The sequence below is a fragment of the Oncorhynchus nerka genome, linkage group LG10 (assembly GCF_034236695.1).
Source record: "Oncorhynchus nerka isolate Pitt River linkage group LG10, Oner_Uvic_2.0, whole genome shotgun sequence".
NCBI classification, from domain to species: domain Eukaryota; kingdom Metazoa; phylum Chordata; class Actinopteri; order Salmoniformes; family Salmonidae; genus Oncorhynchus; species Oncorhynchus nerka.
The window spans coordinates 82,492,911-82,509,908 of record NC_088405.1 but is presented as its reverse complement, the minus strand read 5'-3'; the positions used below and the strand labels follow the sequence as shown (position 1 = coordinate 82,509,908).

At 46.9% G+C, this 16,998-nt stretch overlaps 1 protein-coding gene across 25 annotated transcripts in view; it reads right to left on the bottom strand.

Annotated features, from left to right (window-relative positions):
* LOC115136122 (CMP-N-acetylneuraminate-beta-galactosamide-alpha-2,3-sialyltransferase 4-like) overlaps positions 1-16,998 on the bottom strand; it is a 66,462-nt gene that overhangs the window by 34,370 nt on the left and 15,094 nt on the right. For 14 of the 25 annotated variants that reach the window (XM_065023812.1, XM_065023826.1, XM_065023810.1 and 11 more), the window contains 3 exons: positions 11,814-11,888; positions 4,720-4,791; positions 3,921-3,996 (listed from right to left, as the gene is read on the bottom strand). In XM_065023812.1, coding sequence (XP_064879884.1) covers positions 3,921-3,996; positions 4,720-4,741 — 98 coding nt within the window. In that variant the 5' untranslated portion in view covers positions 4,742-4,791; positions 11,814-11,888. Of the gene's footprint in view, positions 1-3,822; positions 3,894-3,920; positions 3,997-4,719; positions 4,792-11,813; positions 12,476-16,998 lie in introns of all 25 variants that reach the window. The other 11 variants (XM_065023820.1, XM_065023819.1, XM_065023817.1 and 8 more) reach the window with 6 other exon arrangements.

Here is a 16,998-nt window from a genome sequence, read left to right as displayed (position 1 = left end):
GATCCCAACACACCGCCCGGGCAATGAAGGAGTGGCTTCGTAAGAAGAATTTCAAGGTCCTGGAGTGGCCTAGCCAGTCTCCAGATCTCAACCCCATAGAAAATCTTTGGAGGGAGTTGAAAGTCCGTGTTGCCCAGCAACAGCCCCAAAACATCACTGCTCTAGAGGAGATCTGCATGGAGGAATGGGCCAAAATACCAGCAACAGTGTGTGAAAACCTTGTGAAGACTTACAGAAAACGTTTGACCTCTGTCATTGCCAACAAAGGGTATATCACAAAGTATTGAGATAAACTTTTGTTATTGACCAAATACTTATTTTCAAATAAATTCATTAAAAATCCTACAATGTGATTTTCTCTATTATTTTTCTCATTTTGTCTGTCATAGTTGAAGTGTACCTATGATGAAAATTACAGGCCTCTCGCATCTTTTTAAGTGGGAGAACTTGCACAATTGGTGGCTGACTAAATACTTTTTGCCCCACTGTAGCCAGGAATTTACTCTCCGTGGTAGGGATCAGCACCAAGACCTTCTCACCAGGTTGGAACTCTTGTGGTTGGGCCCCCCGGTTGTAGACACGCTCCTGGGCACGTTGCGCCTGGCCCATCTTCTCTCTCACCACTGGCCAAATCCCAGTCAAATCCCCGTCATCCTCTCCCTCATCTCCTCCACATGTTCTACTATGCTGCGAAGCTGGGTCCCAGTTCCACTCATCTCTCTCGATGACCTTCTTCAGCATCTGTTTCAGGGTCTTATCGAAGCGTTCCACCAGCCAGTCTGTTTGTGGATGGTACACACTGGTCCTCACCTGTTTGATTCGTAACAGATTGCAGACATCCTTCATCACACAAGACATGAACGTGGTGGCCTGGTCCGTCAGGATTTCCCACGGGATACCCACCCAGCTAAATAAATGGAAGAGCTCCCGTGCGATATCTTTTGCTGCCGCCGTGCGTAGCAGGATTGCCTCAGGATACTGGGTGGCGCAATCCATGATTGCCAGGATGTATTGGTGTCCCCTCGCGGTCTTCACCAACGGACCCACCAGATCTATTGCCACCCACTCGAATGGCACTCCTATAATGGGCAAGGGAACCAAAGGGTTTCGATACTTCACCCCCGGAGCTGTGATCTGGCACTACGGGCAACAACGGCAGTAGTCCTCCACGGCGCACTTGACTCCGGGCCAGTGGAACTGGTTCCCGATCTGCTCCCTGGTTTTCTCCATCCCCTGGTGTGCCCCAAACAGGTGGATGTGGGCAAGCTGCAACACAGTCCTAACATACTGTATGGGTATGAGTAACAAGTCTTTTGTCTCCCCATTATGCTTTACTACCTGATACAATCAGTTATGCTTGATTGCGAAGTGGGGGTAGCACCAATCACTTACCCCAGGTAACAGTAAGCCATCCACCACAATCACCTGGCCCCTAGCGTTCTGGGGATTTGAGTTTTCTAATTGGGCCATCCCGAACTGACCCGTGAGGATTCCCGTGTCGGGAGGTCCGTCTAGGGCCTCCACCTCCATAAAGTGGAGCCTGAGGGCTTCCTCATGCGGTGGCTCGCTTGCCGGAGCGGGGTCGTCTCCCTCCTCTGGGTCCGACTCGGGCCCAGTGGACACCTCTTGTGGCTAGGGTTGGGTTGCACAGGCCACTGTCTTTTTTCCTTTTCTTCCTACCTCAAGTGCTCGCCTCCCCAGGTCCCTCCTCCACAGTGCCTGGAAGAGAGGGCAGTCTCGGCCGAGGAGAATGGACACGGGTAGGTTAGGAACAGCTCCCGCGCGTATCTGGCACTCCCCCTTTGGGGTGGTTATCCTCACCAGCACCGTTGGGTACCTCTTCGTGTCCCCGTGTACACAAGACACTGTCACCTCCTCGTCCCCCGGTTCCTCGTTCCCCTCTCGTGTGAACCACTGCTGGTGGGCCTGGGTCACCATGCTGCTGGAGTCCAGCAGAGCGCTGGTGTCGATGTCATCGATTTGTACCAGAACCATGTGCGTACCATGTGTCTCGGTGTGCGCCCAACAGGAAGTGACGTAACCCGCCATCCGGGTTGTCCCAGAGTTGGGGGGTGCGGAGGGCATGGCCTCCTCCCGGACTGGACAGCTCCACGCGAGGTGCCCCGGCTCACCGCACTCATAGCAGAGTCTCTGATCGGGGTCCAGCAGCCGCTGGCGTCGTCGGTTTGAGTCACCCTCCCGCTTCACAGCCTTGGCTGGTTCCGTCCGGGCCCCCTTCAGCTCCTTGCCTCTCTTTGTGTTGGTCGCCCCCCTCGCCGCGTCTCCTTTCTCCGCTCGGGCCGCTCTCAGCAGGTCCTGGGTGTTCTGGTGAATTTCCACCACTGTCAGCAATTCCTCCAGGCTCTGGGGGTTCTGCATGCGCACCATCTTCTTCATCTCGTAGGGCAGGGCCCGAAGGTATTTATCCAGGACAAGTTTGTCGAGCATCGGGAGGGACGGTACTTCCGTCAGTAGCCAGCCACACCAGGTCGCTTATCTGCGCACGGGGGGACAGGGTGGGGTCAAAGTCCCAGTCGTGGACCAGTTGTCCACGGCGTGCGAGATTGAACCCATAACGGCCTAGTATCTCCCGTTAGAGTTCCTCATAATTCGCGGCCTGGTCAGTGTTCAAATCAAAGTAGGCCTTCTGGGCCTTCCCAGAGGTAGGGTGCCGACAGGCTGGCCCACTGGGGTTTGGGCCATCCTTCCCGCTGTGCCGTCCTCTCGAAGGTGCACAGATACGGCTCCACGTCATCTTCCTTCCTTAACTGAATCAAGAACTGATTCGTGCCAGACTCCTGAGCCCTCCCAACCTTCAACTGGGCTACCTCAGCTACCAGTCTGCGGTTTTGTTGGAGCTGCTCCTCCAGCGCTTGCTCCTGGAGAGCCTGTTGCTTCTGCTGGCTGAGTATGAACTGAGCCACCAGCTCCTCCATGGTAATCTCCGCACACTCGACCCCACGGCACCCAAATCTATTGAGTTCCCCGCATCTCCACCATATGTGGTAAACCGTGGGGTGTTGGGTTGAGCGTGCAGATTGACACAGATACAGTGAGGCTTTAGTCCGCAAAAACAACTTTACTAAGACAGAAAATAAATATATCAAAGAAATAACTTAGGTTTTGCTTCAGTCTTCCTTCCTGTTTCCGCAGGTAGCTAAAAACTAAATTATCATGACACGAGCTGAATTAAATGTAAAAGGCTTTGAAAATAAAAAGCTTGTTTTTGTGAGAAAAGTTTGAAAAAGAACAGGAATTTCTAATTAAAATATTCTACTAAAATATGAAAATACTACATGTCATAGATGCAAATCCTGAACTTGATGGGATGGTCTGGTCGAAGCTATCTGTCATCGATACTGCTCTATTTTTCTCTTATACATACAATTTGTAATGTTCTGTAATTGTTCTGTTTAGATAGCTATACTGAATAAAATGTGCCGCTTATCGAAGTCTAGCAAACCCACTTATCTGACATTTTGGCCAAAAAGATAACGTGCAAAGGAACGTTGTGTTTGCATTTGGCCAACACCTCATGCAAAGAGACTTTGAGCTTCTCCTCTGTCTTTCTCTAACAGTGCCTGGTCAGGGCAGCCCTGAACCAAGCTTAATCTCTCCCCCCAGCTGTGCTAAAGAGTACATGGGTACGTCCCAAATGGCACCCTATTCCCTATATAGTGCACTACATTTGACCAGGGCCCATAGGCACTATTTTTGACCGGAGCCCTATGGGCCCTGGTCAAAAAGTAGCACACTATATAGGGAATAGTGTGCCTTATGAGACGCAGCCTGTATCTCTCTTACAAGCCACACCGTGCTTACATAAACTCTGCCATCCTCTGTAGCACTCAAATCCTGTCAAATGCAGAAGGACCTTGAGGAGGACCAGGTGGCTGAATGAAGACAAAAGGGAGGTTTACCTCTGAAGGAAGAAATGTGAATAGTAGTAGGACACACAGCACAGCAGCAGCACAGGTACAAGTACTCTGGACCATGCTGCAAATTAACACAGGGAGGTGATTTTAATGTACAGATACCCTTTGCACGCTTCACAGCACAGCATGCCGTTCTCGCCTGGGTCAAAATCCGTAAAAGAAAGGCAGACACAAAACAATTTCCCTGGTGGTGTTGAAGACACAAGGGCATTTGTTATTTCAATTTAATGCCATAAAATATTTTTCACTAGCCGATTTTGACCCAGGCGAGAGCAACATGCTGTGCAATGCTGTGACACAAATAACAAAAAAAAGACTGGTCAAACTCAAGCTCTGGGGGCTGTATATATCAATCCAGGATCAGTTTATCCTTTCAGATAATAATCTGAACTTTAAGTGAACTGAACTTGAACTTCAAGACAGTGAAAATGTCCTGGAATTTGACTAATGGTAACGGAACTGTTTTTCAACACATTACACATAGCAGAGTAGCAACAAGACAACATCTGGGGTGCTTATTAACAATAAGGCGTTACAAGCAACACATTTCAATATATTCACAAAGAAAAGCCCTTTTTTTTTACTAACCTCCCCTCACATTTGAACTGACTAATGTTAAGGAAAACCCAACAGCAGATTATACAATAACATAATACCATGACTGGTTTAGTCATAACTGACTAAATTACGTGGCATTAGGTTATCTGAAATCTGAAGAATCTGTTAATTCTCAAACTGATAGAATTGGATATAATTCATTCAAATACTGGTATAAATCACTTACTTTTGGTGTTCTTCAGGGACATCTTCACCTGCTCCTTCTCATGTCTGGAGTGTTTGTGGTGATGGTTTCACCCTGAGAGAGAGAGTGAGTGAGTGAGTGAGTGAGTGTGGTGGTGAGTGAGTGAGTGAGTGAGTGAGTGAGTGAGTGAGTGAGTGAGTGAGTGAGTGAGTGAGTGAGTGAGTGAGTGAGTGAGTGAGTGAGTGAGTGAGTGAGTGAGTGAGAGAGAGAGAGAGAGAGAGGAACATCCCATTTAATAGATCGCCCAATCAGCTAGCCACCAGTCAGCTGTAACAACTGCCCTTTTCCTCCCTCCCCTCATAGGTTGGTCTACACACACACACACAAAAGCTCTCTCTCTCTCACACACACACACACACACAAGCTAGGAATTGCCAGGGTCCTCACAATACAATATTATCACAATACTTAGGTGCCGATATGATATGTATTGCGATTCTACATGCCCTGCCATTAAATAATGTGATTTTATTGAGATTCCATAGTCCAAACATATTGGGACATGAGAGAGCCATAATAAAATGTTTTGGTCAATCATGGAAATAAAAGTGCTGAAAACAAATTGGCTCCTTATTTAAAAAGAAGATGGAGAACAAACTATGAAGGAAAAATACTGGAGTTTTGGTGCAGGTACAACCAATTAGTGCAAAAATAATACTGTGATATTGTCAAAAAGATATCTTGTCAAAAATAATATTCCGATATGTAAAAACAATTCAGCATCACTAACACACACAAATCTAATTTTATTTGTCAAATGTGCCGAATACAACAAGTGTAGACCTTACCGTGAAATGCTTACTTACAAGCCCTTACCCATCAATGTTGAATTTGTTTTAAAGTAAGAAAATATTTGCAAAAATAAATAAACACAAAATAAAATAAGCTAAAGTAACAGTAACGAGGCTATATACAGGTGGTACCAGTACCTAGTCAATGTGAGGGGGTCAGAGCATGTGAGCGGAGTTGAGCAGTTGGAAATCTCACTCATGGAGCTGTGCTTGCAGACAGCTCCAGCGCTCAATGTGGCATTGAACGTTTTAGCAGGATTCTTTCTCTTCACAACTGGCTATGTGATTATTGCAGCTCAATGGGTTTAATTTTGTTGACAATTTTGATACCTTTTGGAAACAAAACACGTTTTATAAGGAATATGGGATCCAACCAAATCATTTGGGTTCCTGGATCCTTTCACAGCATTATAAGGCTACGTTGAGACAATGACTTATCAATGCCCCAAGCCCAAATACGTTAATCCCTACCATTGTGTCTCTGAGTCGTCATAATGCTTTAGCAAATGTACATTATACCAGGGGCGTTGGTAGACACAATGTAAGTAACCTAATTTATGTCCCTCTAACTGCCCTGAATGCCTCTGCTGATCCTACAGCTATTGTATGCAGCAATCATGTGCCTATGAACCAGATTTATGCTGTTTGTACTGAGGTGGTGTGCCCTAGTAGGAAGGCCACTGTGTGCAGCTCCCCCTGCACTAACATAAATAACATGAGCATATCTACTTCTGCTAAGCTTCCCAGTAAAGCAATGAAAAGCATCACAGAACAGAGCTCAAAATAGCCCATGTTAACATATGTAGCTTAAGAAACAAGGTTCATATTCTGACTATCTCTGAAACTCACTTAGATAATACATTTGATGATACAGTGGTAGCAATACAACATTATAACATTTACAGAAAATGTGCTTAAAATCAGTATCCAGATCCATCGGATGTAGTGATCACAATATAGTAGTCATATATCGGAAAACCAAAGTTCCAAAGGCTGGGTCTAATATAGTGTAGAAGAGGACATACAATTCATGTTTTAGTGATTCCTATGTTATTGATGTAAAGAATATTTGTTGGTCTGTGGTGTGTCATGAGATGCAAACAAACGCTGCACTTAACACATTTGCAAAATTGCTTATCCCAATTACTAATAGGCATGCACCCAATAAGAAAATGACTAAAAACTATTAAATCATCGTGATTGATAAGGAAGTGAAAAATTATGGTTGAGAGGGATGAGGCAAAAGTAATGGCAAATAAGTCTGGCTGCACAACCGACTGGCAAACATACTGCAAGTTGAGAAATCATGTCACTAAACTGAATAAAAAGTAGAAACTACATGATGAAACAAAGATAAATGACATAAAGAATGATAGTACAAAGCCTTGGAGCACCTTGAACTAATAAAAAAAAAGGCAAACGCTTATTCATCACAAAACCGACTGATATTGCCAACTACTTTTTTTCATTGGCAGGATTAGCAAATTTAGGCATATGACATGCCAACAACAACCGCTGATACGACAAATCCAAGTATATCTGAACAAATTATGAAAGACAAACCTGTTACCAACCCTAAGTAAAGTTTTGAAAAAAACGTGTTTGACCAGATACAATGCTATTTTACAGTAAACAATTTGACAACAGACTTTCATCACCCTTGTAGGGAAGGACATTCAACAAGCACAGCACTTACACAAATGACTGATGATTGGCTGAGAGAAACTGATGATAAAAACATTGTGAGGATGTTATGTTAGACTTCAGTGCAGCTTTTGACATTACCCATCATAGTCTGCTGCTGGAAAAACATATATGTTGTGGTTTTACATCCCCTGCTATATTGTGGATAAAGAGTTACCTGTCTAACAGAATACAGAAGGTGTTCTGCAAGAAGCACCAGTGACTCGGTCTATAAAAAAATGGTCAGATGAAGCAGATGCTAAACTACAGGACTGCTTTGCTATCACAGACTGGAACATGTTCCAGGATTCTTCCGATGACATTGAGGAATACACCACATCAGTCACTTGCTTTATCAATAAGTGCATTGACGACGTCGTCCCCACAGTGACTGTACGTACATACCCTAACCAGAAGCCATGGATTACAGGCAACATTCATACTGAGCTAAAGGGTAGAGCTGCTGCTTTCAAGGTGCGGGACACTAACCCGGAAGCTTACAAGAAATCCCACTATGCCCTGCGACGAACCATCAAACAGGCAAAGCGTCAATACAGGGCCAAGATTGAATCATACTACACCGGCTCCAACGCTCGTCCGATGTGGCAGGGCTTGCAAACTATTACAGACTACAAAGGGAAGCACAGCAGCAAGCTGCCCAGTGACACGAGCCTACCAGGCGAGCTAAATCACTTCTATGCTGGTATCGAGGCAAGCAACACTGAGGCATGCATGAGAGCATCAGCTGTTCCGGACGACTGTGTGATCACGCTCTCCGTAGCCGACGTGAGTAAGACCTTTAAACAGGTCAACATACACAAGGCTGCGGGGCCAGGCTCCGGGACGGATTACCAGGACGTGTGCTCCGGGCATGTGCTGACCAACTGGCAGGTGTCTTCACTAACATTTCCAACATGTCCCTGATTGAGTCTGTAATACCAACATGCTTCAAGCAAACCACCATAGTCTCTGTGCCCAAGAACACAAAGGCAACCTGCCTAAATGACTACAGACCCGTAGCACTCACGTCCATAGCCATGAAGTGCTTTGAAAGGCTGGTAATGGCTCACATCAACACCATTATCCCAGAAACCCTAGACCCACTCCAATTTGCATACCGCACAAACAGATCCACAGATGACACAATCTCTATTGCACTCCACACTGCCCTTTCACACCTGGACAAAAGGAACACCTATGTGAGAATGATGTTCATTGACTACAGCTCAGCGTTCAACACCATAGTACCCTCAAAGCTCATCACCAAGCTAAGGAGCCTGGGACTAAACACCACCCTCTGCAACTGGATCCTGGACTTCCTGACAGGCCGCCCCCAGGTGGTAAGGGTAGGTAACAACACAGTTAAGCAGTCCTCCAGGACTCTTTCCAGATATGGGCGTTTAGATTCGTGTTTAGTGGACATATTCCCCACAAAGTGGAGTGGTCATTCGCAACGACGTGATGTGCCATTTCTGTTCAAGGTGAAAGCAGATCGACTTTTCGGATTTTGAGTAGGCTTGGCTTGATCAAGCGGGCCCTGGATATGGTCTCGAGCGAGATAAATTTGAATTTTAACGTCCTTGCTATGGGTGTTAATTCCTGCGAACCTGGTGTCCGGTAATTCCCTGTCTAGTCCTTGTGACTTATCTTTTACCCTTTTCTCAAATGTTTCTCACTTTAGTTCTTCATGTAGTGGAACTTCTAGAGAACCTTGGTCTACATTTTGATCGTCCTTTAACCCTTTGTTACCCTTGTGCTCTGACACTTTGTGTGGATCGGGTGCAGGAACGTAGCGAACAGGTCGATTGTAGCGGTAGTCGTTTCGATGGCGACGTACTTTACAGTTATTTTGACCGCGGAGGTTATTGGAATCGTGGTTTCGTGGTAGAAACCGTTGTTGAAACCGTCAACGCTCCAATACCTGATAATGCACCCTCTAACTGGAGTGAGTGCTCCTGGTCAAACTTCAAAACCGAGTGGTCAGGGCTCTTAGCGTTGTGAACTTTTGATGCCTCAAAAGCTGTGCTTGCATTCTCTCTGAGTTGTAAGATAGGCAAGCCAACGTGGGCTGCAGGGCCCAAGTAGGTAATGAAGGTGGGATACATGTTTGATAGAAACATTTGTTTGAATGGTAACAGCTCTTCCATTCCTGTTTCAGTGAGTAGACCAAAGTAAGCTGAACGAAGTCTATGATAATAAGCTTGTGGGTGTTCGTTCCGAGCTTGTTTGACGATGTTAGCCAGTTAGCTATCATGTTTGCGAGTAGCAAAACCACTGAATTCTCATTTCAAAGCTATGGCAAGTTTAGCGTAGTCATTTAGCACGTGTTGATTGAACCCCGTCACGTGTCTATTTGATGTTCGCTTCAACAGGTAAACTCTGTCAGAACCCGTAGCATCCGGTTAGCCATCCAATGCGTCCTTTATGTCAGCTAGGAACGTCTCAGTATCGTTTGGCTGACTTGGAACAGCATTAAAGGTGGGGAAATTCTTGACCAGTTTGTCAAGGTATTCTGTGACAAGCGGGCGGAGAGGTTTGGCTTCCTCCCGTGGGAAAATTGGGGCCGAAAGGCCAAGAGGAGAAGCCAAGCTTTGGCTTTGTTGGCAAAGAGGCACCATATTACTCAGTGCCGAATGGCCAAGAGGAGAAGACTGAGGGACACATGAGGGAGGCAGTTCCAGAGATAGCAGAATTTTTCCCTTTTCTGCATTTGTCATTGGTTTTCCGGTTCTCCCCACCTGTCCCCTTATGTCTAACATTACCTGCTCATGCTTCAGCTGTGCACTGCGGTATTGGACCGATGCCAAACTCGGATGGCAAGACATCAGGGCTAGACTGGAGAGAACATTTACGAGGCCCGAGCCCGATGTTTGATTTTGGAGAGCGTTGTTCGCCATGTCTGCTGTTTTTCCGTTAATGGCATAATTAGGGTTGGTATCGCTGCTGAGGTCAGAGATCAATCCTTTTATGGGTGGGGACTACCACCTCTGATAGCTTGCACATTATTAGAACATTTGAAAGGAAAAATGTTTTTCCCATTTTTCCAAAGTTTGGTTTTGGGATACGTTAGAAGCTAATTTTTTAAAATATATTTATAGACGTTAATGAACCATCCATACTATACCAGTAATGTGGGAGTCGGATGTGAATGAATTTGCAAAAGTAAATTTGATTAATTAATCAATGATAATGATTAATCATACCTGGATAGGCTATCTGGGAATTAAACCTTACTTAACCTGGGAAGTTGGTTCATCTCGGTTACTATTGCAACGTTTAAAATGTATCATTTAATTCCCTTTGTTAGCTTAGCCTATCATGCTAAACTTATCCTATTTGTACAGAAATCTCACTTCCAAGTACAAAATAGGGTGATTTTACATATAACGTAATTACGTTCAAACCATTTCTCTGCCTTATTTTTTAGATGTTTTAACCAGAATGCACGGCAAACAACGAAATGCACCGTGTTCTACTCGCGTGGAAATGTGAGAAAGATAATTATCGCTCGTCAAGCTAATATCTACTCAATTTCAATTGGCTGGCTCTTTGTCCTTGCTTGAGAAATTAATAATGACTGAGCCTACCCGGTTCTGAAATGCGGGAGGCAGAAATTGCCCACATTTGGCCAAACGCTCTATTTCTCAAATTTCTATAAGTAGCTGGATTGTATCCTAGCACTAGGCTGGTGAAGGGGACGGCGGCTCATAGAAATGGATTGAATGGTGTCAAACACGTGTTTGATGTGTTTGATACCGTTCCATGAATTCCGTGCCAGCCATTACAATAAGCCTGCCATTCTATTTAAAATGCCACCAGCCACCACTGGAAATACCCTTTGAAGTGGAGGATGGTGACAACATACCACTGCCCTTAACACCATAAGGCAAGGCTAACGTGGACAAGTAGCGTCGCCAGAAGAAATCCTCCAGCTTCAAGAAAAGTTGAGCATTCCTGCTCACACTGGTAGGACAAAACACAGGTAGAAATACATACACCTGCTGATAAGAAATATTAAATCAATGTGGCATAGACTTACATAGTTATTTTAAGTGAGTCTATGATTTTGGAAGGAAGTTAGATGTTATATACTTGCTTCGAAAGCCTGATTTAGATACGAATTTGTTAAGAATCACACTTGTGTTGAGAAACAAACCCAAACTCATTGTATCATTGCAAAACCAAACTCGTTTGTTAACGGTCAAAAAAAAGAAAAAAACTTCTGTTACCATGGCAAAACATGACACACCTAACTGGTCACATTTCCAAGAACCCACAAAGTAAAAAAACAAAACAGAAGAGAAACATGCACATGTTTTGAATGGCCATTTGTGATATTGTTGTCACTACCAAAGTTGCAGATGTATTTTTTTTCCTTCTATGCTATATTTACATTAATTATTCAAATAGAGCCTATGACCCAAATATTTGGCAGTTGAGAAAGAAAAGCTTCATCTTATCTGCAGCGGAGAGTGAGAGAGAGGAAGAAAGGGATAAAGAATGAGAGAATGAGAGTGAAAGAGGGAGAAAGAAAGAATAAAAACAAATCAACTCCCCCCTCCTCTCCTCCATGTTTCTTATCAAGTAGACTTTATTACTCACTTGAAGTTGAGTCTCTCCCACTTCTGAGAGATATTCCAGCTGTCACAGAGGGCCTGACTGAAAGCCCTTTCACTACTGAAAGACACAGAACATGGAAACGAAACAGAAACAGAAACACACAATTGAAATAGAGACTCGACTGAAACACACACAGTATGGGGTCGGTTTCCACTGTGGATATCTGTAGTAGAAATTAGCCACCTGTGGTAAACTGTGGGGTGTTGGGTTGAGCGTGCAGAGATTGACACAGAGACAGAGAGGCTTTAGTCCGCAAAAACAACTTTACTAAGACAAAAAATAAATATATCAAAGAAATAACTTTTTGCTCAGTCTTCCTTCTCTCTCTTAACTGGTGTCCGTCTCTCTCCCTTCTCTCCCGCGGTGTGCCATCGTGCTCCTTTTATTTAGCCTCCACAACTGGTTGGCACTTTCCTCTAATTACCTTCACTTAGCTGTCCGTGTCGGGGTGCCCAGCTCACGTATTCCCAGCAGAGGGAGCCAACATCGCCTCAAGTACCTCACTTCTATTACCATCCCCCGGGGTAGACCTCCTGGGATGCCACCCCACCCCCTTGGCCCTGACTATGAGGGAGGCATGCTCAGGGCTAGGTTTGCATCCCTCCTGGATAGGGCGTCCGCATTGCCGTGCTGGGCCCCCCGACCTGTGGATGACAGAGAAAGAGAATCGCTGTAAGGACAGGAACCAGCGGGTGACAGGGTCATTCGTGTCCTTAAATCGTGCCATCCACGTGAGGGGGGGCATGGTCAGTAATCAGGGTGAACTTCCTCCCGAGGAGGTAATGCTTGAGGGTGGCGAGGGCCCACTTCACGGCGAGGCCGTACTCGGCAATTGAGTATTCCTTCTCCCTCGGGAGAAGCTTCCTGCTGACATACATGATGGGGTGCTCCTCGCCTTCCTGCTCTTGGGACAAAAAGGCCCCTACCCCAGTGTCAGACGCATCTGTCTGGACCAGGAGTTTATTTGAGAAGTCCGGGGTGACTTGTACCGGGTGCAAACATAGCACATCCTTCAGGGCCTGGAACGCCGCCTCTGTGTCCTCCGCCCATCGCACCGTCTGGGGTAGTTGTGCCTTGGATAAATCTGTGAGGGGAGAAGCTATTGCGGCAAAGTTAGGTACAAATCTACTAGCAAATTGTTTTTCTTGTGGTTTCAAATTTCCCCTCCCGATCTGATATCCCAGATACTCCACTTCGGCGTAGCCCAGCTTGCACTGTTGTGGCCGGGTCCACGTTACGCACAGCGCCTTGCGTGGGTGCCATTTCTTCAGTAAATTCACATGGTAAAGCTGGGGGGGGTTTCTCTGCACTGGTTGGCGGACCTTATAATTGACGTCGCCTACCCGCTCATTGATGTCGTAGGGTAATGCCACATACAGTGGGGAGAACAAGTATTTGATACACTGCCGATTTTGCAGGTTTTCCTACTTACAAAGCACTTCAACTATGAGAGACGGAATCTAAAACAAAAACAAAAATCCAGAAAATCACATTGTAACGTGGCTGGGTCTTTCAGCATGACAATGATCCCAACACACCGCCCGGGCAATGAAGGAGTGGCTTCGTAAGAAGAATTTCAAGGTCCTGGAGTGGCCTAGCCAGTCTCCAGATCTCAACCCCATAGAAAATCTTTGGAGGGAGTTGAAAGTCCGTGTTGCCCAGCAACAGCCCCAAAACATCACTGCTCTAGAGGAGATCTGCATGGAGGAATGGGCCAAAATACCAGCAACAGTGTGTGAAAACCTTGTGAAGACTTACAGAAAACGTTTGACCTCTGTCATTGCCAACAAAGGGTATATCACAAAGTATTGAGATAAACTTTTGTTATTGACCAAATACTTATTTTCAAATAAATTCATTAAAAATCCTACAATGTGATTTTCTCTATTATTTTTTCTCATTTTGTCTGTCATAGTTGAAGTGTACCTATGATGAAAATTACAGGCCTCTCGCATCTTTTTAAGTGGGAGAACTTGCACAATTGGTGGCTGACTAAATACTTTTTGCCCCACTGTAGCCAGGAATTTACTCTCCGTGGTAGGGATCAGCACCAAGACCTTCTCACCAGGTTGGAACTCTTGTGGTTGGGCCCCCCGGTTGTAGACACGCTCCTGGGCACGTTGCGCCTGGCCCATCTTCTCTCTCACCACTGGCCAAATCCCAGTCAAATCCCCGTCATCCTCTCCCTCATCTCCTCCACATGTTCTACTATGCTGCGAAGCTGGGTCCCAGTTCCACTCATCTCTCTCGATGACCTTCTTCAGCATCTGTTTCAGGGTCTTATCGAAGCGTTCCACCAGCCAGTCTGTTTGTGGATGGTACACACTGGTCCTCACCTGTTTGATTCGTAACAGATTGCAGACATCCTTCATCACACAAGACATGAACGTGGTGGCCTGGTCCGTCAGGATTTCCACGGGATACCCACCCAGCTAAATAAATGGAAGAGCTCCCGTGCGATATCTTTTGCTGCCGCCGTGCGTAGCAGGATTGCCTCAGGATACTGGGTGGCGCAATCCATGATTGCCAGGATGTATTGGTGTCCCCTCGCGGTCTTCACCAACGGACCCACCAGATCTATTGCCACCCACTCGAATGGCACTCCTATAATGGGCAAGGGAACCAAAGGGTTTCGATACTTCACCCCGGAGCTGTGATCTGGCACTACGGGCAACAACGGCAGTAGTCCTCCACGGCGCACTTGACTCCGGGCCAGTGGAACTGGTTCCCGATCTGCTCCCTGGTTTTCTCCATCCCCTGGTGTGCCCCAAACAGGTGGATGTGGGCAAGCTGCAACACAGTCCTAACATACTGTATGGGTATGAGTAACAAGTCTTTTGTCTCCCCATTATGCTTTACTACCTGATACAATCAGTTATGCTTGATTGCGAAGTGGGGGTAGCACCAATCACTTACCCCAGGTAACAGTAAGCCATCCACCACAATCACCTGGCCCCTAGCGTTCTGGGGATTTGAGTTTTCTAATTGGGCCATCCCGAACTGACCCGTGAGGATTCCCGTGTCGGGAGGTCCGTCTAGGGCCTCCACCTCCATAAAGTGGAGCCTGAGGGCTTCCTCATGCGGTGGCTCGCTTGCCGGAGCGGGGTCGTCTCCCTCCTCTGGGTCCGACTCGGGCCCAGTGGACACCTCTTGTGGCTAGGGTTGGGTTGCACAGGCCACTGTCTTTTTTCCTTTTCTTCCTACCTCAAGTGCTCGCCTCCCCAGGTCCCTCCTCCACAGTGCCTGGAAGAGAGGGCAGTCTCGGCCGAGGAGAATGGACACGGGTAGGTTAGGAACAGCTCCCGCGCGTATCTGGCACTCCCCCTTTGGGGTGGTTATCCTCACCAGCACCGTTGGGTACCTCTTCGTGTCCCCGTGTACACAAGACACTGTCACCTCCTCGTCCCCCGGTTCCTCGTTCCCCTCTCGTGTGAACCACTGCTGGTGGGCCTGGGTCACCATGCTGCTGGAGTCCAGCAGAGCGCTGGTGTCGATGTCATCGATTTGTACCAGAACCATCGGAGGGGCCGTCTCGGTGTGCGCCCAACAGGAAGTGACGTAACCCGCCATCCGGGTTGTCCCAGAGTTGGGGGGTGCGGAGGGCATGGCCTCCTCCCGGACTGGACAGCTCCACGCGAGGTGCCCCGGCTCACCGCACTCATAGCAGAGTCTCTGATCGGGGTCCAGCAGCCGCTGGCGTCGTCGGTTTGAGTCACCCTCCCGCTTCACAGCCTTGGCTGGTTCCGTCCGGGCCCCCTTCAGCTCCTTGCCTCTCTTTGTGTTGGTCGCCCCCCTCGCCGCGTCTCCTTTCTCCGCTCGGGCCGCTCTCAGCAGGTCCTGGGTGTTCTGGTGAATTTCCACCACTGTCAGCAATTCCTCCAGGCTCTGGGGGTTCTGCATGCGCACCATCTTCTTCATCTCGTAGGGCAGGGCCCGAAGGTATTTATCCAGGACAAGTTTGTCGAGCATCGGGAGGGACGGTACTTCCGTCAGTAGCCAGCCACACCAGGTCGCTTATCTGCGCACGGGGGGACAGGGTGGGGTCAAAGTCCCAGTCGTGGACCAGTTGTCCACGGCGTGCGAGATTGAACCCATAACGGCCTAGTATCTCCCGTTAGAGTTCCTCATAATTCGCGGCCTGGTCAGTGTTCAAATCAAAGTAGGCCTTCTGGGCCTTCCCAGAGGTAGGGTGCCGACAGGCTGGCCCACTGGGGTTTGGGCCATCCTTCCCGCTGTGCCGTCCTCTCGAAGGTGCACAGATACGGCTCCACGTCATCTTCCTTCCTTAACTGAATCAAGAACTGATTCGTGCCAGACTCCTGAGCCCTCCCAACCTTCAACTGGGCTACCTCAGCTACCAGTCTGCGGTTTTGTTGGAGCTGCTCCTCCAGCGCTTGCTCCTGGAGAGCCTGTTGCTTCTGCTGGCTGAGTATGAACTGAGCCACCAGCTCCTCCATGGTAATCTCCGCACACTCGACCCCACGGCACCCAAATCTATTGAGTTCCCCGCATCTCCACCATATGTGGTAAACCGTGGGGTGTTGGGTTGAGCGTGCAGATTGACACAGATACAGTGAGGCTTTAGTCCGCAAAAACAACTTTACTAAGACAGAAAATAAATATATCAAAGAAATAACTTAGGTTTTGCTTCAGTCTTCCTTCCTGTTTCCGCAGGTAGCTAAAAACTAAATTATCATGACACGAGCTGAATTAAATGTAAAAGGCTTTGAAAATAAAAAGCTTGTTTTTGTGAGAAAAGTTTGAAAAAGAACAGGAATTTCTAATTAAAATATTCTACTAAAATATGAAAATACTACATGTCATAGATGCAAATCCTGAACTTGATGGGATGGTCTGGTCGAAGCTATCTGTCATCGATACTGCTCTATTTTTCTCTTATACATACAATTTGTAATGTTCTGTAATTGTTCTGTTTAGATAGCTATACTGAATAAAATGTGCCGCTTATCGAAGTCTAGCAAACCCACTTATCTGACATTTTGGCCAAAAAGATAACGTGCAAAGGAACGTTGTGTTTGCATTTGGCCAACACCTCATGCAAAGAGACTTTGAGCTTCTCCTCTGTCTTTCTCTAACAGTGCCTGGTCAGGGCAGCCCTGAACCAAGCTTAATCTCTCCCCCCAGCTGTGCTAAAGAGTACATGGGT